Source organism: Mauremys mutica, chromosome 18 (genome assembly GCF_020497125.1).
Source record: "Mauremys mutica isolate MM-2020 ecotype Southern chromosome 18, ASM2049712v1, whole genome shotgun sequence".
Taxonomy (NCBI): domain Eukaryota; kingdom Metazoa; phylum Chordata; order Testudines; family Geoemydidae; genus Mauremys; species Mauremys mutica.
In genome coordinates, this window is record NC_059089.1 from 26,672,057 (window position 1) to 26,691,733 (window position 19,677).

Here is a 19,677-nt window from a genome sequence, read left to right on the forward strand (position 1 = left end):
AATTTGTTAGTCTCTAAGGTGGCACAAGGACTCCTCGTTATTTTTACAAATGACTGTGTGTTTCTTAGATTATCAGAGGGCCTATGACTGTTGTAGAGAACATGGACAGAATGGCTTCAAACCTAGACCAACTTCTGACTGCGGAAAGGACAAAGATAGCGATCCAGTACAGGAACATCGGTGAGTATGAACAAGCTTGAGCCACCTTGCACTTGAAAGGGGCAAGCCTGAGCAGCCTTCAGGCAGTGGCGGTGGTAGTTTGCCTGGGATGGTGGTGGACAGGGAGTGTGTGACAAGTTCCTAGCCCAGCACTTTGAAGGTGAAAGTGGTGTAACAGGGTTACTGTCCTGGCTGGGGGAGTGGGTGTTCTCTGCACACCCACATGCAGCCCATCAAGAGGGGGACTGTTCCCGGGGGGACCCCATCTCAGAAAGTAATCTTGGGAGGAAATTCTTGGCCGCGTGTGCATGTCCTGTCTCCAAGAGAAAGGGGAACTGGTAGCAGCGGGAGGGGAACTGCCCTGTACCCTTCACCAGGGAGAAACGGAGGTGGTTCTGTTGTTCACTGATCCCATGCCTACGTCATTACTGGGGGAACAGGCCTGCCTCTGCTAAGTCCCACGAGGTCACATAACACTGGGTATACAAGGTCTGAGCATTATGGCCCATGATTTCAGCTACATCTGCTGATTTGAGGCACCCTGGTTTGTGGGCACTCAGCTGCAGGTGTGGAGAGCCGATAGCTCCTGCTGACTCTTCGGAAAATCAGGCCTGGGGTGTCTGACATTGGGCACTTGAAGGCCTCATTTGGAAATCAGGCTGCAGAGAGTTAACTTGCTATTTTAAGGGTGGGAGGGAATGCTTGAGGGAGGCTGTGGCTGTATTTCCTTCCTTCCGGATCACTTGACATCACCCTGTAATCTCATTTTAAACTGCAAACCAGGAAGCGTAATTAGAAGAAATCCTTTCCATGCAGTCAGTAGCACTGAGGAATGCTCCAGTCAGAGTGACATTCCCCAAGGCCTCCACAAGAGGGTGATGTGCCCACGCACATGGCGCCTCACAGCTAGGTACACCGGCAAGCTCAGATCTCCTAGTATTTTAACAAGGGGCTTCCACAAACTTTAGTCCAGGCGCCAGGGACACAGGCGCTGGCTTCTGAGCAAACGGCCAGGCTGGGCTGATATGGTTCCGTCAAACACTCTGAGGGCTCGGGTGGTATCACGGGTCTGAAGTGAGGGCTGGGGTGTCAGGGGAGGTGGGGGCAGCGGGGGGAAGGGATCACACAGACGCCCCACTGAATCCTAGACACGGGACACCCCTAGTAAGTCAGTTTGTCCCATCCCTCCCCGCACGCTTTCACCCACACAAAGCAGGAGTGAGCCCGGCAGGCTGTTCTCCGGGACTTTGCTCAGTTTGCAGATCTCTGAGTTCCCACCATTTCCTTTGGCCAATGATGTCACCGTCTGAAGAGCCTGACCAGGAGGCTGGGTATGGGGGGAACCTCCCCCACAGGTTCTTCTGCTTTCTCCTCTCCTTGGTCCTAGGGGTACTTGGGGGGTTGCTGTGCTCCAATTGGCTGGAAGGGCCTCGGGCGAGATTCTCCAGTGTTTGAGAACACCCGGCTTTGTTGTGTTCAATACGTGGGTCTGATAGGGCACTGGTTGACACTGTACTGTTGTGTGTCTGCTTTGCCCTTATTGGAAAGAAGTGTGTGTGTATGTGGGTGTGATAAAGCCTCATGCCGTCCTCTAGCTCAGCCTGTTCCCTCAGTGGAGCCAGGTCATTGTTGCACGACAACCCCCAAGGGCAAATATTACACTGCTCAGCTGGGGTGAAGGTGGGCAGTGAACTAAGCCTGAATGTGGCTGGCTGATTTCAGAGGAATCCGGTGTCTATCCTGAATATTCTGCTCAGGGCCTCAGGCCATGGCATTTTGAGTAGCGGTGTTGGAGGAAATACCGACGGGTTGTTTCCCCAGGGATCGAAGTCAGGAAGATGGATCTCAGCCGGCAGGAGCCCAGCAGTGACGTGTATCTCATCCAAAGCCAGGAGGCAGGTGGCCCTGACCTCATAGAAGTTCCCCCTGAAGAAGTAGAAAGACTTAAATCCAAAGGTAGGGTGAGGCCATGTCCTGCATCCTGGAGGGACCCTCCCTGACTCCACTTGCAGGACGTAACGGGCTGGTGGTAATACCTGAATTAACGTATTCTGCCCAAATTCTGTGTGGAAAACGGCTGGACGGAGGCTGTGCTCAGGGAGAAGGAAATGGGTGTGGGTCTCAGGGCGCTCCATGAACAGCTACTTCAGAGACTGCAGCAGTGCATGTGAACGTGCCACCCGAGTGCCTCCACCTGGACCTGCAGAGACGGGGCTTGGCTCTTGGCCCTTGTACTGCCTGGCTTCTCACTGCTGTGATGGACAACCTGTGGGCTCACCATTGCCAGGCATGGCTGTGTGATAGGGAGTGAGACCCACCAGCTCCTGTCACACAATCCACCCAACAGCCTTATCGGGGCGAATGACTTTCAGTCATGGCCAACTTGGGGTTGGGTCAAAGCTGGTGGCAGAGCCATCCCTAGGGTACAGCGAATCGGGGTGACCGCTCCAGCCCTGCGCTTTGGGGGCCCCTCATGGGCCAGCATGATTGGCCAGCGGGGTCGGTCCCGGAAGTGACAGGTTGGTCCCGGACATGACAGATTCATCACGTCCACCCCAGGCCCCGCACCCCCTTAGGGACAGCGCTGCCTGGTGGCACCAGCCGTGGCCTCGTTGCCCATCTCCTAAGCCAGCCAGTTCCCCCGACACGAACTCTGCAACAAGCACCAGAGATGGACCATCCTTTGCTCCCGGCACCGTCGTCTCTCGCGAGGCAGTTGCTGGAGGGGAAATGGAGGAGGGGGTGGAGCCGTTGTGCACGAGGATTTCTCTGTGACATTGTGAGGCTAGCTGAGATGTGGCCTGTTTTTCGTAGGCACATGGCTGGCTCCCATCGCCGCAGGGTCTGAGCTGCTCACAGTCTTTAGTGACTGTCCTGGCCATAGCCCTGCGGGAGAGGGATGTTCTGGGATTCCCATTGCACAGGTGTGGAACTAGGGACCATCACAGAGGTGAAACCGCCATTGCCTTGGAGTTTTGGGCTTGTTTGAAACTGAACCTCAAAGGGAGTTGCAAGGGGGCGAACCCAGAGGCCGTAACCCTGGACATGGCTGTTTGTGAGCCACGGTCCCCCGTGCATCAACCCGGGTGAATTTCTGTCAGCTCTGCCCCCACCCCCGGGCTGCCCCCCCCAAAGGAGACCACTGGCACTTACAGCAGGCCGAGCGTCGTCGTCAGGGGTACTGAGCGGAGACTTTTTCCCTTCTCCCGCTCCATTGTCTCTGTTCAGGTCTCAGCACAGTCACTGCGATCAACACGTGGTATGGCTACTCCTCCCTCCAGTGCTTCCTGCCGGGGAGCAGCGCCGTGTTTCAGGACGTGGCCGCGTCTGACGGAGGACGGCGGTGAGTGCGCGTTCGCCTGGTCGTTGCACTGCTCAGCCCCAGACAAACGGGGATGTGCCAGTCAGACCTGGCCAGGCCCCGGGAGTCCGCAGCAGCATCAGTGCTTTGGGTGTCCTCCCACTGCCGCAGCCACATGCAGCCAATAGTTCTGCACAGAAAATGTCTCCCGGAACTAGGGCTAGACTCTGGCCCCAGGGCGCATGGGCTTGCGCTAAAGAGGGGAGAGGGCTAGTCCGTTGTATGGTGGCTGGCAGCTAAGAGCCTGCCGAGGGACCCAGAGCGGGTCCTCTCCTGGGCGGGGTTACCTGTGCAATAGGCCCACTGCAGAAGGACGTGGACAAGCCTGCAGAGAACGCCTCTCGCTGGGATGATTTAACAGCATCCAAACAGAACTGGCCCAGTCCCCACCTCAGTTCGGTGGCCGAATTGGAAGCAGAGGTCTCTGAGGCTGGGCCAGCGCAGATACTGGAGGGGCACCAGGCTGGCACGTGGCTTGAGCAAAGCACTAGCCGTCTCAGGCTGCAGCCGCCGTGCGCCTGGCTGTTCTCCTGGGAGCACTAGGTGGGGATAGCAGCCCGTCGCCTCCAACTGGCAAGCTGCCCTCTCTTGCGTCCTGCCTTTCGCTCTTTTACTTGTGCTGCTCTGCGGAGCTTGGGATGATTTAACCCGAAGCCTCATTTACATGAGCCATGGGGGAGGGGCTGCCTGGTTTTCGTTTGCCTGCTAACCCCAGTATGTTCTGTCCTAAAGATCCCTGTGCCTGCATCTGAACAGCTCGCCCCGAAGCAAAGGGCAGGTGGCTCGGATCACTCCAGCCCCAGGTGCAGCCAGAATGGGTCACTGCTTGATAGACAGAGACCCTGAGCTCCCCTTGCCCGGGCTGCTGGCCCAGCTGTCTCTCACATCGCCTGGGTATAACTGCCCTATGGGAGGTAGCCTGGAGTTAGGGTTTAGAAGAGCTGGGAAAAGTCACCTCTTTCTCTGGCCTCCGCAGCGCTCCACGTTAATATGAGTAAGAAAAGCATCTACGGGTACATTAGCTAAGGTACAACAACACAGTTTCATCAGCCGGGGCAGGAGGGCATCTTCCTCATGGGGGAGGGAGTCCACTATGGAGAGGCGATGCCTTCTTGGAAGCGTTTGCATTGGTGACAAGACACTAGGCTAGATAAGCCGTTGGCTGCCTTCGTTCCAGTATCGGGGGCCCCTCCTGTTGATTGTCCCCTGGGATAATTGTTTCCTTGTCCATGTTCTCCGCAAAGATTTTATTAATCAGTTTAAGAAATGACCCCGCTGCTCAGCTCTCGTGCTGTCTGTTCCCAGGTATCTGAGCACACAGGTGGGCTCCGCCATTATTTCATCCACTCTGCGCAGCGACTACCAGGAGATCAGCACATCTGTACGCTATCGCCTGCAGCACCGCACCCAGGTACCCCGGGGCGATGCTCCTCCTCTGTTAACGATGGAAGAGAGCAGGAGCAAACAAAGACCTCATTGCAGAGTCCTAGCCCAGAGACAGGGACTGCACTGTGACCTGGGGAGACAGTGGAAGGCTGAGCCAAGCCTGTCTCCTAGGAGTCAAATTCCCTTTGAATTTAAAATTTCCCAAGTTTGCCTCTGACTCGTCTCAGGCCCAAGCCAGCTTCTGGGAGCAGGTGTGAGACCGGGGCTGCCTGATTGTGCACAGCTAGAAACCAAATGTGGGGAACAGGCCTGGGTTAGCACATTGGTCGAGTTACAGCACACCCTGGAGTGTCTGCTCGCCTCTTCTCTGTCTCCACCTGCAGGACCCACCTGACAAGCTTGTGGAACCGATCTGCGCTTTCTGGAACTTCAGCATCAGGTGCCTTTTTCCAATTCAAACTCGCAATTTCTGAGCTGTTCCCCCTCCCCCTCAAAAAAAAAAACCCAAAACCAAAAACAAACAGTGGGCGAGTTTGCTTCTCCCTGAACCTGGTCGGTGAGTTCGCTTCTCCCTGCAGAGTTGGGTGGAGACTGGGCAAAAGCAGACCTGTCTTGCAAAGCAAATATGCTGGCACAGTCGCTAGCATCACTGTGGACAGCTCAGTGGTTCCGTACGGCTTAGTCAAAGGCTGTTCCAGCTCCCCCTACATTTCAAGGTGTCTCCAAGGGAACATGCTGGCCGAAGGCTTGGTCCTCCCACTCTTCCCAAGGTGGTGGGACTGGAAACCTCCTGGGTCACGTTCATCTGATTTGGGTGTTTCCTAAACACTCAGCAATGAACCCGCACAGCTCTTCCCTACTGCTGCTGTCGGGAAGTAACAAACTGTTGTTACGACCAGTTTAAAAATGGTAAAACTGAGGCCCAGCATCTGACTGACCTGGGCAAAGCCGTCAGCCCCCCAAGTGACCTAGCTGGAACTGGGAGTTCCCCTCTCCCCATCCCATTCGTGGGCTAGGAACGTCCACTGCTTGTCGGGTCAGTGAGGGAGGGCTGGGGATTGGCATCTTTGGGGGTAAGAGTTCAGGCCGGTCAGGTCCTAAGCAAGACTGAAACATGTCTGGAGTCTTCAAAAAATGAGGGTACTGGCTTTTCTGACTAACTTCACACCTTAGACAGCTGGGAATCAGCGCACCCAGCCCCCTCCATGCTCTAAATCCAGGGCAGATCCAGGAGGTGTTGCTCTGTAAACCCCCTTAGCCTGGGTGGTGCACAGTCTGTGAGTGCAGTCCGCTCTCGTGCATTTCTCGCACTGCTTGTGCTGTACAGAACACACTCACTGGGGGAGTGGCCTGGCATAGACAGAGTTCTCCAAGCCCCCGTTGCCTTTGCACCAGGGATGCAGCGAGGCTAGAGATGTGACGCTGAGAGCACCGGCCCCTGGAAGCAAAATGATTGAAACCCCAACCTGTGGATGAAGCAAGCCTTTAGCTAAATTGGTTTCTGTCCTCTGCCGCATTAGAAATCCCAGGTCTCTCTGTGCTCTGACATCCAGACCTGCTGCAGTTGCGTTCTCTCCTGGGATGATTTCCTTTGGAAAAGTTGCTCACAAGCAAGTGACTATTCATGGAGTATGAGACTAAAACATAAAGCTCAGGTTAATTACGGCTCCTGCCAGTGGCAAAGAAGGGCTGGGCTGAGAGTTCTAGCGCAGCAGGAATGCAGGGTGCAAACACTTCATGAATACTGTCTGGCACCGGGTTGTTTATCTTACTAGACATCACTGGGGTGATGGCAGTGGGGACAATGAAGTTTTATGGATCTGTAATTAAATCATTTGAATGAACAATCCGGCTTCCCCAAGCCACAGGCTCGGTGTGTTGCGGCTGATGCACAGAACTGATTCTGTGGATGTCGATGGGAGTTTTACCTTTCCTGGGGAGCAGGGCCAGGTGTGTGAAAATGTGGTGCTACTTATGAAGGAGGACAAATCTGACAAATTGTGAATACAGCTCAGAAGTTCGTGGATCCTTAAGCACATCGGCGTGCGGGACTGCTGGGTGGCTTGGGCCCTGTCCAGAGCAGGAACGTAGGATGTGTTTGGCAAAATTGTAATTAACATGGGTTAGTTTATATAGTTGTAAGCAGAATTTATGCCTAATGTAGACAGGGCAAGTCATGGTTATAAATCTGTTAGCTGGTTGTGGGTGTCCTCATCTCCTCTCAGCAATACCCTGCCCAACAAACGTTTCTAAACACTACTTGCCCAATGCACACAAGATGCAAAGTCCTGTTTAAAACCATGTTAGTTAACACGCATTCAAACACAGCCTATTTTCCTCATCTAGACACGGCTTGTCTCCGTTTCTGCTGAATCTCTGAGATATCCTGGCCAGCAGGATGTTTGTATTGTGCTAAATCCGCATCTTGAGATATGTCCTCAATGCCGCATCACACCTCAGCACAATTCTGCTTCCTCTGGGAGTGTGAATTTCTCTGGGAGCTTTGATTTTCCTTTGGGATGACTGATAATTTCCATGTATTTTTTCTCTGTATTATCTTGCTCCATGTTAGCCCAGACACCGGGGGAATGTGGTCCACTGTAGGCTGCTCCATCATAATGTCTCACCTGGAATCCACAGCCTGCTTCTGCAACCACACCACCAACTTTGCAGTGCTATTGCAGGTGTATGAAGTGCAGGTAAATCAGCAAAATCTCATTAAATGATCGGACACACTCCGCAGCCACTAGTGTCCGAACATGGTGATGGTCACGCTGCTGCAAACAATACCTGTTTTATATGTTTTGGAACAGAGGAGCTCAGAGGAGGAGCTGACTCTGAAGACTCTGACGTTTATTGGATGTGGAGTTTCTTTCTGTGCCCTGATTGTTACATTCATTTTATTCCTGGCAGTCGGGTAAGAAGAATCTAGACATTTGTAGCATTCATTATAGATTGGGGGTGGGGGGAATGATATTTAATGCCTTTAGTTGAGAATGCACATTAGGTACTGTTAGCTGTAGCCATTTCATTCCTGTCTGTGTGAAAGCCGAGTGGAGGGGAGCGGGTTTGTTGTTGCAGGCTTGCTCAGCAGTGCTGGGTTTGGTTTTCTTAATGGGGCAGTGCAGAAGCACAGAGCTGCACACACAGGGTTGTTCCCAAGGGCTGGGTGCACACGCTGGCTGCTTGTCGTGGGTGTTACTGTGAGCTGAGGGCTGCACACGCTGCTAGTGTTCGGGTGCTCATGAATGCAAGGCTTCTGGAATTCATTGTTTAAAATATGACTGTAGAAAGATCACTGCTGCAATTGCAGTGAAAGGAAAAACCATTTCCACAGACCGTTGGGGAGACAGATCACCAAGAAGGTTTATAAGGAATAAAACCCCCAGTTCTTTGGGGGCCCTGACAGTGCCACTGACCACAGCCAGTGGGCACTGAATAAGCCCTGAGTGGCAGAGTAACTGCACTGCCAAGAGCATCAAGTATTTTTCCTCTTTTCACCGCTGCTTTCCACTCTCTTTGGAATTGCACCTGTGATGAGCAGCAGAGAGGTCAAAGGCAACACGGTGCAATCCACATGGTCTGACGAGTGGCTAGTAAGAAAATCGCACACAGCTCCTACTGAATCCAGCCATGCTTTTTAATGACCAAGGTTTTCCATTTCCCCTTCCTCAGTGTTCCAAAGAGCGAACGAACAACCGTGCACAAGAATCTGATCTTTGCTTTAGCCGCAGCTGAAGCTCTGCTCATGTTTAGTGAATTGGCCAAAACCAACCAGGTAAGATGGCTAGGAGGCATCTCACCTCCCCTGGTAACAGATGCTGCCAGACTTCTTGTTTGCTGTGACATCGTGGCTACAGCCCCTAAAACAAAAGCGAAGTCTAGTTTATTAACGACTGCCTGTAATCTGTGTTGAGGAATAAACAGGATTACACTGTCCTTGGGAATATGCTTTGCACCATATGTAGGAACAGTTCCATTCCCCACTCCTGGCAGCATATTTATTTTTAACCCAGAGAATCCTGCAGGAAGAGTCTGCCATGTAAAGTGGCATAAAATACCAGCCTGGGATCACACCACCTCCTGTGACCTTGTAGGCTAAGCAGGGCCTGCACTGGTCAGTACTTGCAGGAAAGACTTCCAAGGAAAATCCAGATGCTGTAGGAAGTGGTGCTGATTCCCTCCCCTGGAATGCACTGGACTGGTGTTCTAGCCCTGGGGAGCATGGGGCTGCTAGAGGCGCTGGGCCCATTCTAAGCTACCTTGGTGTCTTCTCCTTCAGGTGGCTTCTTGGACTTAGTGACTTGGGCAATTACACCAGGGATGAGTTTGGCCCATCCTCTCTGCTTAAATTGTCCCAGTACTGTCAGTGAGCTATAGTGTTCTCCTTCCCTTCAGTTACACAGCATTGCTGTGAGATGTTAAAGACCTGCCTTTGACCTAAGAGCTGGTTGCATTTCCATGGTGGCTGAAGTGATCCTGGTGGATGTTTTGTAAATCAGTTTGTCAGGCACTTTGAGTGTAAGGTGCTCTGTAACTCTCAGCTGGGCAAAGCTCAGTCTGGACGTCCTTGTTTTAGAGTTGTATGAAATCGTCCTGGTATCGTTTGCATTTAAATGCCTGAATGGGCAAATATTCTGCAGCATGTTCAGGAGTCATTCCTCACCCTGCACTATGCAGAGTTTGGCAGAAGATTCCTGCCTCCACCTCACTGAGCTGTCTGAAATTTCTCTTCCCCCAGGTACTGTGCTTTGCTGTCACAGCTTTCCTCCACCTCTTCTTCATGGCAGCCTTTTCTTGGATGCTGGTAGAAGGGCTTCTCCTGTGGAGCAAAGTGGTTGCCGTCAACATGAGTGAAGACAGGAGAATGAAGTTTTACTATGTGACTGGCTGGGGTAAATGGAAACCCATCTGTGTCTCGCTCTCAGGAACACAGTGCATCAATTTCTCTCCAACAACAAGTCCTTGTAGAAAAGATTTCAGTGTAACTGATGTCGAGTCACAAGTCTGACAAGAGCTTGCATTGACCTGGGGGGTTATTGGGGACCAGCCTCACCCACAGATTCTCTCCCATCTTTAAATGTCAACTGGCGGACGCTGGAATTTTAGCCAAGTGTCTCGTTTATTTTGTAACCCTTAGTTTTATTAACACAAAGTATTTGCAGAGGAAGACTCTGCTCATTCGCTGCTATCAGAGTGTCGGTGAACAGTGGGGCTGGTTCTAGAAACCTGAAAATAGTTCTGGCTGGAAAGAGATGCATTTATCGAAATGAATGGGTCAAGGTAGCGGGATTTATCTGACTATACTGGGGTTCAGGTAAGAGTGTCTGGGGTTCATGTGACTGTGCTGAGAGACAGACACCAAATTGGCATTGTTTGTCTTTGATTGTACTGCTTGTTAGGAGTAAGTTGCTCGTGTCTTGTGACCCAGCTTTGGCATGTTTTATGAATGAGAGAATAAAGTGCAGAGGATATAAAACGTAGTCTTGTTACATGGCATGGGCCAGATTCCCAGCTAGTGTAAATCAGTGCAGCTCCGTTGGGGTCAATGTGGCTACATTGATTTAGGCCAGCTGGGGATCTGGCCCTGTATGGCCAATGGCAGATCTGGCATTTTGCTGTCCTCAGTTTTTCTGTTTTTTCAGGCCTGCCAGTTGTTATTGTTGGTGTGACTCTGGCAACTTCATTTAACAAGTATGTGGCAGACAATCATTGCTGGCTGAATGTTCAGACCGATATCATCTGGGCGTTCGTTGGGCCAGTTCTCTTTGTTCTGACGGTAAGCATCAAACCCTTTTGTATAATTCTGGATAGAAGCAATTTCTACTTTTTGTTTTAGGAAAGCAGCACTGAGCTTTGTCAGCCAGAGCCAAAGGGATCAACGATCCTACACAAAGATCTTTTCTAATCTAGGACGATGGTGGCGTTTAGAGTGTCTGAGATTTAGTCTCATTATGGTCCAAATATCTCCCTGTACATGGGGTGAATTCCTGCCAAGAGCTCTGTAAATGACTAAAGTAACGTTTGCAGTTATGCATGAAGCACTGTACAGTTAGATAGGCCGGTACATTATTGTATTTGGAGGGAGTCCTACCATCTAATACCTCAGCAGAAGATACTAGCTACTATGCTGAGGTTACATTACAAAGATGGAGAAGTAAATTGAGTATTGGCCACTGTCTGCCAGGATGCTGGACTCGATGGTCCAAAGGTCCAGTTCAGCATGGCAAAACCTGTGTCCTTTTAATGACTCCACCGTCATAGTACAGCAAAGCAATGCTAGAGGAAAGTGAAATGTTTGAAGGCAACAGAGCCAGTAGACATCTAATAATGAACCTGTTGGACCGGGGTCTGTACAGAAACCTTTGCAGATGTTATGCTTGTGCGAACTGAGCTCTGGCCTCAAGAATCCCACAAGCTGATCGTTCTACAAGATGCAAACTTAACAGCATGGAAGACCCAGCAGAGACACCTGCCCCACTAGAGCTCATTTAAAAATTCAAGAGCCTGTTCTGGTGCACAAAGCTAGCGGCTCTTTTCTGACTCGCAGGTAAATACCTTTGTGCTGTTCCGGGTGGTGATGGTCACAGTGTCCAGTGCACGGAGGAGGTCAAAGATGCTGACCCCCAGCAGCAGCCTGGAGAAACAGATTGGAATCCAGATATGGTGAGTCGATGGTCCACCAATGGTTGCATTGGGTTGTGCTTGGATATCATTGTGAAGTCTTTATTGGGCTTGGATAGAATCCTGTCCCTGAGGAATCTGGCGTACGGCCACATTCTGTGTGTAATAGCAGCTTCTAAAGGCAGGAACACGATCCAGATTTTTCTCCTCCAGAGTAATCATGCATTTCATCTGTATAGTATTTCAGAAGCAGTGCAACAGTCTATGCTCAGCAATCTATGCTCTGATGAATGGGACACCAGGAAGTAGGACCAACACTGTCACACTTAGGTGCTTACACTTCGGCTCCTAAATCCACATTTAGGCTCCTAAATCAGTGATTCAGGTGGGGAGCATCTGCAGTTCCCATTGAAATCAAAGGGCAAGAACATAAGAGCAGCCATACTGGATCACAGCAATGGTCCATCTAACCCAGTATCCTGCCTTCCAACAGTGGCTGATGCCAGATGCTTCAGAGGGAATGAACAGAACAGGGAAATTATCAAGTGATTCATCCCCTGTTGTCCAGTCCCAGCTTCTGGCAGTCAGATGTTTAGGGACACACAGAGTATGGGGGTTGAATCCCTGACTGTCTTGGCTAATAGCCATTGATGGACCTATGAATTTGTCTAATTGTTTTTTAACCCATTTGTACTTTTGGCCTTCATAATATCCCCTAGCAATGGGTTCTGCAAGTTGACTGTGCATTGGGTGCAGAAGTACTTCCTTACGTTTGTTTTAAACTTGCTGTCTTAATTTTATTGGGTGACTCCTGGTTCTTGTGTTATGGGAAGGTGTAAATAACATTTCTTGATTCCCTTTCTCCACACCAGTCATTTTATTGTGCTTTATGGTATGCCTGGCTGCTAGGATCACAGATGCGTCCTGGGAAGAAACGGGTTGGGTTGTAATTTGTTGACTTCAACAGAGTTAAATTCTAATGGACACCAGTGCCAGTGCTCGGAGAACTGAGCCCAGTGTTTCTTAAGCAAGTTCTTCTCCCAGTGCTGTCAGACTGGCTCAGCTGCTGGAACATAAACACCTTATCAACCCTTAATCCAGGCAGTACTGGTAGCTCTGTCTGGGATTCCCAAGGAGCCTGAGGGCCTTAGACATCCAATTTCATGGGATTTGGGCATCTTACTTGAGCATCTTTGACTCTCCCAGCCTATCTTTTTCTTTGGGTTTTAAACATTTGTCACTCCTGAGGATTAGCAGCTGAAGATTCCCCACCAGATTCTAGCACTTTGATGGGAGGTCCAGTTTGGAGTCCTGAAGTCATGTGGTTCAGTCACATCCATCACTCAGCATTTGAATTCACACCCTGGATAATGGTTTTAGGGCTTGGAAAGCACTGTTGTTCTGCAGATATTTACCACAAAAACAAAGTTCCTTCCAGCCATTTGGGTCTTCGTGGAGTTCAGTGAAATTTATGTGATGTCTTATTTTGCTGATGGATGAAACTCAAAAGCTTTGAGGTTCAGTCTGGTACCCAAAAATTAGGAAGGGAAATCAGGCCGGGGCAGGAGTGAAACCGGCCTGCCTTTGCTCTTGCAAACTCCTCCTGATTTTCTCCTGGGTGCCCTGTAATCTATCTGTCAGTCCTCAGGAGCACAAAATGTATATAGGCACAGTCAGCAGCCATGGCTGTTCTGCTCCCGAGTTGTGTGCACTGCATAAACCCTATGGAATACTAGAAACGGCAGGGAAGAAGGTGCTGTGGTTAAAAAAACTGGACTGAGATTTGGGAGATCTGGTTTCTGTTTAGCTTCTCCACAGTCCTCCAGAGTGAGTTTGGGCACGTCGCTGTCTTGCTCTGTGCCTCAGTTTCCCCCATATGTTAAATAGGTATAATACATGGGGGATTGTTAAGATAAATCCCTAAGGACTTGGGAGGCTCTCAAATACTATAGCACTGAGTCCATAGAAGTGCCTGTCTGGAGAGTTGGTTTGGTTTTGGTGATATGCATGGGGAAGGAAATGGAACATGGATTCCAGGCATGGGGAAGGAAACATGGAACATGGATTTCAGTCATCAGTTAATTCAAAGAGATTTTTAAAACTGCTGTTCAAGCTGTTACTTTATCACTCCTTATGAATCTTTATTGTTGTTTGCCGGCGCCAGTCACCACTGCTAGACACACATTGTTCTTCCAGTTGTATAAATAAATTTTACTAAATTTACAGAAGCACAGAGATAGGGTGGTGTTGGAGGGCAGCATGACACACACATGCTAATAAAACAAATACAGAAGCCCTCTCGGCAATGGCGAGCAGAGGGAGATTGGCTGCTTTCTTGTGTCTAATGATGTCAGAGTTCCCTTATAGCTCACTTGCAATTATAAATAAAAAGCAGGGGTGGCTGAGCGGGGGTTGGAAGATAAAGCATGTGGCATTTCTCCTCTGGCTTTCTGGGGTGGCTACATTATGTTTTCAAAGCATTTCACAACCCCTTCTCCTGGTCCCTCCCTCTGCCGTGTCAGATCGCTGCACCCAGCTTAGCTACTGGGGGGCCATTTGTGCTGCCTTGCCAGAGGCACTTCCCTGCACCTGCCCCGGAGGACAGCCTAATGCTCCAGGGGAGGAGATCTCTGTAGTGCATGGGGTGTCCCCACAGCAGCGAAATGGGAGACTCTAAACATCAGAGCATCACCCAGTGTCCCCTCAAACTAAGGTGTCTTTCCAGGGCTGTTGTCGCTCACATTGCCTGTAACCTCGGAAAGACTGAGCCACGAGATCAAAGGGAAAAGCTGTTTAATTCTGCAGAACAAGGGCAAAACCCTCTAGTCGTGCCCCGAAGTGAAGCCAGGGAGAGGGCCAGGCTGGATGCTTTGCTCCCAGGTCCCTGGAGGGAGGTGCAGCCTGCCAGAGAAGATAGCAGGGAGCAGTGTGGCCCAAGGATGCAGAGCAGGATGGAGATGCAGCCAGAGAAGTGGCAGATGGATGCTGCTAAGACACGGGGCAGGGATGAGACTGGCAGGGCCTCTGCTGCTCCTGCTCTCCTACGTGTCCCTCATCCCCCAATGAGGGAGGTTTGCCATGAGCCCACGTCACTTTGAGTTTCTTTTTCTAACAGGGCCACAGCCAAGCCCATCTTGGTGCTGCTGCCAATCCTGGGCCTGACGTGGGTGTGCGGGGTCCTGGTTCACCTCAGCATCGTCTGGGCTCATGTCTTCATCGTGCTGAACTCCCTCCAGGTAAGTCCCCGCCCGGGTGACTGGGAAGCTTGGAGCCCCCCGGCTGAGGTTACTAGCGTCTGTGAGACACTAGCAGGGGCGGCTCCAGGCCCCAGCACGCCCAGCGCCTGCTTGGGGCGGCAAGCCGTGGGGGGCGCTCTGCCGGCGCCACGGCAAGCCAGGGAAGGCAGCCTGCCTCCTGCCGTGCTTGGGGCAGCAAAATGCCTAGAGCCGCCCCTGGACACTAGAGCTAATCAGACACTGAATGACCTACCCGCCTCTCCAGTCCCGTCTAACAACTGGCATGCTGTGCGGGAGGGGGAGGCACCATGGGGAATGGACACTCTCCAGCAAGGAAAAGCCTAAGGAACGTAGTCCCTTAGCAAGCAAGGTTAAAACTCTCGGTAGGTATCCTCAGGATTCTGTCTCAGCACTGTGCAGGTAAAGACACCATGAGAGAGTAAGGGAATCTCCCTTCCTGCATGGAGACAGAAACACCCCCATGTCCTGAGGTTCCTTGGCTCCGCAGGTGGGGATTAAAACTAAATGTTGTTGTTGGCATAAATTTCCATCTGATCTTTCCTCTGCAGTGTCTTGACACTAGAAATACATGAATGGGGTTCACAGCTGAGGTGTGTGCATACCCCCCAAGCACAGTGCTGCAGCACGAAACAGTTCTAAACAGATAGCTGTGAAATGAGGCCAGTGCCCTGTTACGGGGAGGGGGGCACGGGGACTCGCCGGGTGCAATGAGCAGCAGATTTCTTGCAGAAGGCAGAAATCCACCCGCACCCTGGCTGGTGCAAGGCCTTTTGCTTCCTAATAACTCACATAGAGTTCTGTTGTGTCGAGTGGTTTCAGTTCTGTTCTCTCCAGGTTCTTACACCATGCTTATCACCGGAGGATTCGAGTTCTGTCAAAATACATAAGAGCCTGGTGGTTAATTGCATATTGATAAAAGCTTGATCTGGAGTTGAACGAAGTTTTATATTCCTTGCTGCACATAATTGTATTATTCCAAACCAACACTTTTACCTATTTATTTACCTTGCGTGACTCACAATTTCGCTAAAAAGGGGCCAATCTATGGCAGTCAGTGCCTTTGCCGTATGGTGCATTAAATTACAATCAGAAGGACCCATCTCCATTAACCTGTTCTATGCATTTGAACTCCAGTCATCAGAAAACCTGCAGAAGGAAGACTGATTAAGTCATTATTAAGGCCTAATTTTCAAACCAGGCATCTGGATTTGGGAGCATACTATTTCATCCATAATTTATTTGTGCTTTTCCTCAAAATCTGTTGCATTTGCAAAATTACACCTGCAAAAAATGGAAGCCAGGTTTGGAGATCTGACCCTTTATGGCCAGCTTTTAGACTACTGTGGTGGTTTCTCATCATCCATATAATAGATCATCAGTTTAAGAACATAAGAGCATCCATAATGGGTCAGACCAATGGTCCAGCCAGCCCAGTGTCCTGTCTTCCGACAGTGGCCAATGCTGGCTCCTTCAGAGGGAATGGACAGAGCAGGGCAGTCATTGAGTGATCCGTCCCTTGTCATCCACTCCCAGGTTCTGGGCAATGCGTTGTGTGAAGAAGCACTACCCTGTGTTTGTTTTAAAGTCCTGGCAAAATACAGCTTTAGTGAAGTGAAATTATTTCAGGTCCTTTAGCTAGGTAATTATATGGTTTCCATTGCCATGGAATCTGAGCCTCTAGCCCCATGAAATAGGGAAGTGACGTGATTCCCATTGTACGTGTGAGAAACCAAGACACAGAGAGACTTGTGATCACGCAGGAAGACTGTGCCCAGCCAGGTAGTGCTAGGCACCGACTGTTCCAGCCCAGGTCTCACGCTGTCAGACTGGTAGGGTTACTGGGCTAGAGAGACAGTGCACAGGGAATTCTTCAGACCAGGCTAGCTAGCTGTTTCCTCCAAAATGGGAGGTGTTTTCAGGATAAGCCCAGTGGGCTATGTACCATCTCTTTTCCAATGTGACAGTGTTCTAACGTCCGGAGGCATTTCTCACCTCTGGGGAACCAATGGGCTTTTCCAAGCTGTTGTTCAGCATCTGAGGAACCTAAGTAAATAATAGAGAGGTGTGAAATGCAGCTCTGAGCAGAGTGTTTACTTAACCCTCCCCGAATCTCTGGGCTGGCTGACTGGTGTCACAGTTTTGCTGTTTAAATCTTGTTTCTCATAATTAGATTTCCTGACATTAAATCATGGTTTTAGAATGACGCTTCTAAATTTATATCCCCATAAAATATCTCATCTGAGCTTTGTTTTGGCCATTTACCGGAGAATTTACTACTGTGTAACGTTTCATTTTAATGAAGCTCCGAGGCAGACGTTCTAATTGCAGCTTGCCTCAGTGAAACAAGCCCAACTCCTACACACATTGTGAACTCCAGCACTGACGTCAAGAATAGTGCTCATCAGGGATGGGCCATGTACGACCCTCTGAGATGTCTGGCCAGCACTTCTCTACCTGTGTCTAACTGTGGCTAAACAGACATTATTCCTGGATGTCTCACATTCCGGGTTATTAAGAATCAAGTACATTTCTGGACTAAAACACGTCATCCTTTAAATCCTTATCTGAAGGGCCCTGCAGCTGATCCCAAAGGTGCCCACACTTTGTCCAAGTAGGGCTGCATTAGGAACACAAGGGCTGGGCCTGATTTGCAGAACATGGAGTAACTCAAGCGACATTGCGGTCTAGTGGCTGCGGTACTGGGCTGGGAGTCAGGAGATCTGGGTTCTATTCCTGACTCTGCCGTTAACTTGCTGTGTGACCTTGGGTATGTTGTGTCACCTGCCTGGGCTGCTGCTTTCCCCTTTCGTGCTGTGTCTGTAGGCTCTGCAGGGAGTGCCCATGTCTCAAGATGGGTTTGTACAGTGCCTGTGTGCAGTGGGCCCAGATCTTCATTGGCACCTCTGAGGTTCCACTGTAGCACAAGTAGATCGCAGCTGCCATCGTCTCTATTCTAGAAGTGCAGCCTGTGGAAATGGCAGCCCCACTGTGCTCAGAGTGGAGCATTGTTTGCTGGCACTGTAGTGTCTAGGGCAGGGGTAGGAAACCTATGGCACGTGTGCCGAAGGTGGCACACAAGCTGATTTTAGTGGCACTCACATTACCTGGGTCCTGGCCACTGGTCCGGGGGGGGGGTCTGTTTTGTTTTAATTTTAAATGAAGCTTCTTAAACATTTTAAAAACCTTATGACTTTACATACAACAATAGTTTAGTTATATATTATAGACTTACAGAAAGAGACCTTCTAAAAACGTTAAAATGTATTACTGGCACACGAAACCTTCAATTAGAGTGAATAAATGAAGACTCGGCACAGCACTTCTGAAAGGTGCCAACCCCTGGTCTAGGGCATTGGCTCTGGGATGCCACAGCTCAGCCTTGGTCTGCAGATCACAGGGACTGACTCTTTGCTCTGTATTTGTACAGCATCATGGACAATGGGGTCCTGGTCCCGGACCAGGGCTCCCAAACGCAACCGCAGTACAAATAACTAAGAAGAATAAGAAGAGCCCCCCAGGAGAGAATGGAACCACACCACAAACTCTATTTGAAAACAATATTTAATTTTGTTTCTTGGGGTCACAAGTTTGTTGGTTTCCTTAAGGGAATTTAAGGCCATTCCTAGCCCCCATTTGGGAAAGAAAATGGTACCAAGTCCTGTTAGCAATGTAACAGCCAGGAGCTCTCTGCAGTCCTGGGCGCAGCCCAGCTGAGAAATAGCCATTCACATGACCCTGGCATCAAAGCAGGTCCCCAGATCATGAGCGGAATAAAGTCACAGCAGGCCTACAATGTGTCTCAAAGCGTCAGCCACATGGCGTGCGAAGGGTTTACTAAACCTGGAGAGAAAGCAGCTGTAGGTGGAGCTAGAGAAGCACTGAAGCACAGTTGGTCCTGACGCCGGTGGAGAGAGAATTATGGATGGGTAAAGGGTGGAATTTTTTATTAAGAGACTGCAATTGTTCATTGTTGTTAGATGAGATGAGAGGCTCTTCCCCAATGGAGAGAAGACAGGATCTCTAGCCTGGGGAGCTTGCAAACCGAAGGCCTAATACAAACCTCACTGAGGTCAATGGAAAGATTCCCACTGATTTTAATGGGCTTTCTTCAGGCCCTAAGACCTCCAGTTCAGGAAGATATTTGAGCGTGTGCCTAACTTTAAACACACAGTGCTGTGCCAAATAGTGATACTTACCTGAATCTGGGCCTAATTAAATTGGATGTAGGGGCGGACACGAAGCCCTCTGAAATTGGTAAAAAGATTCCCATCGACTTCAGTGGGCATTGGATCAGCTCTATGATGTGGTGGGGGGGGAAGGTATAATATTTAAAATAGTTTGTTAGAACTGAAAACAAATTTTTGGGCAAATAAAAAAATTAGAATAAACCCCCTCATTTCAGGTTGAATGATCTGAAATTAAACATTTTGTTCCAATTCTGAGTAGTTTTTAATGTTGAAATTAAAAAATAATAATAATAAAAGGAAATTTCTAAATGAAAAGTCAATTTGAATGGAAAAATCAAAACATTTCATTCTGAAAATGTCCAAACACGACGTTTTGATTTGTTTAAAAGAATTTTTGCGTTTTTTTACTGAAACGATTTGGCAAAATCGACATAAATCAGTGAAATGTTTCGGTTTCACAGTATCTGCATTTTTTGCCCAAGCAAGTTTTGATGAAAAATGTCACCCAGCTCTACAATAACAACAATGAGATGGCCCCAGATGGCAGTTCCCATCCTTCTGCTCTGCACATTCACATATGCACTTGACAAACTCCTTCACAAACGCTCTGTGATGACACTCGAAACCAAGAGAGCAGCCTGGCTGACTCATGTACCGTGCATCCAAAATTTGAATGACTGGGATTCAAAGGCTTTCAGTGTCT

General features: G+C 49.7%; 1 protein-coding gene across 1 annotated transcript in view; it reads left to right on the forward strand.

Annotated features, from left to right (window-relative positions):
- ADGRD2 (adhesion G protein-coupled receptor D2) overlaps window positions 1–19,677 on the forward strand; it is a 63,986-nt gene that overhangs the window by 13,624 nt on the left and 30,685 nt on the right. The window contains exons 9-20 of the mRNA XM_044992691.1: window positions 69–180; window positions 1,981–2,115; window positions 3,388–3,502; window positions 4,826–4,931; window positions 5,290–5,345; window positions 7,479–7,605; window positions 7,720–7,823; window positions 8,582–8,684; window positions 9,648–9,801; window positions 10,552–10,685; window positions 11,457–11,572; window positions 14,646–14,766. Coding sequence (XP_044848626.1) covers window positions 69–180; window positions 1,981–2,115; window positions 3,388–3,502; window positions 4,826–4,931; window positions 5,290–5,345; window positions 7,479–7,605; window positions 7,720–7,823; window positions 8,582–8,684; window positions 9,648–9,801; window positions 10,552–10,685; window positions 11,457–11,572; window positions 14,646–14,766 — 1,383 coding nt within the window. The remainder of the gene's footprint in view (window positions 1–68; window positions 181–1,980; window positions 2,116–3,387; window positions 3,503–4,825; window positions 4,932–5,289; window positions 5,346–7,478; window positions 7,606–7,719; window positions 7,824–8,581; window positions 8,685–9,647; window positions 9,802–10,551; window positions 10,686–11,456; window positions 11,573–14,645; window positions 14,767–19,677) is intronic.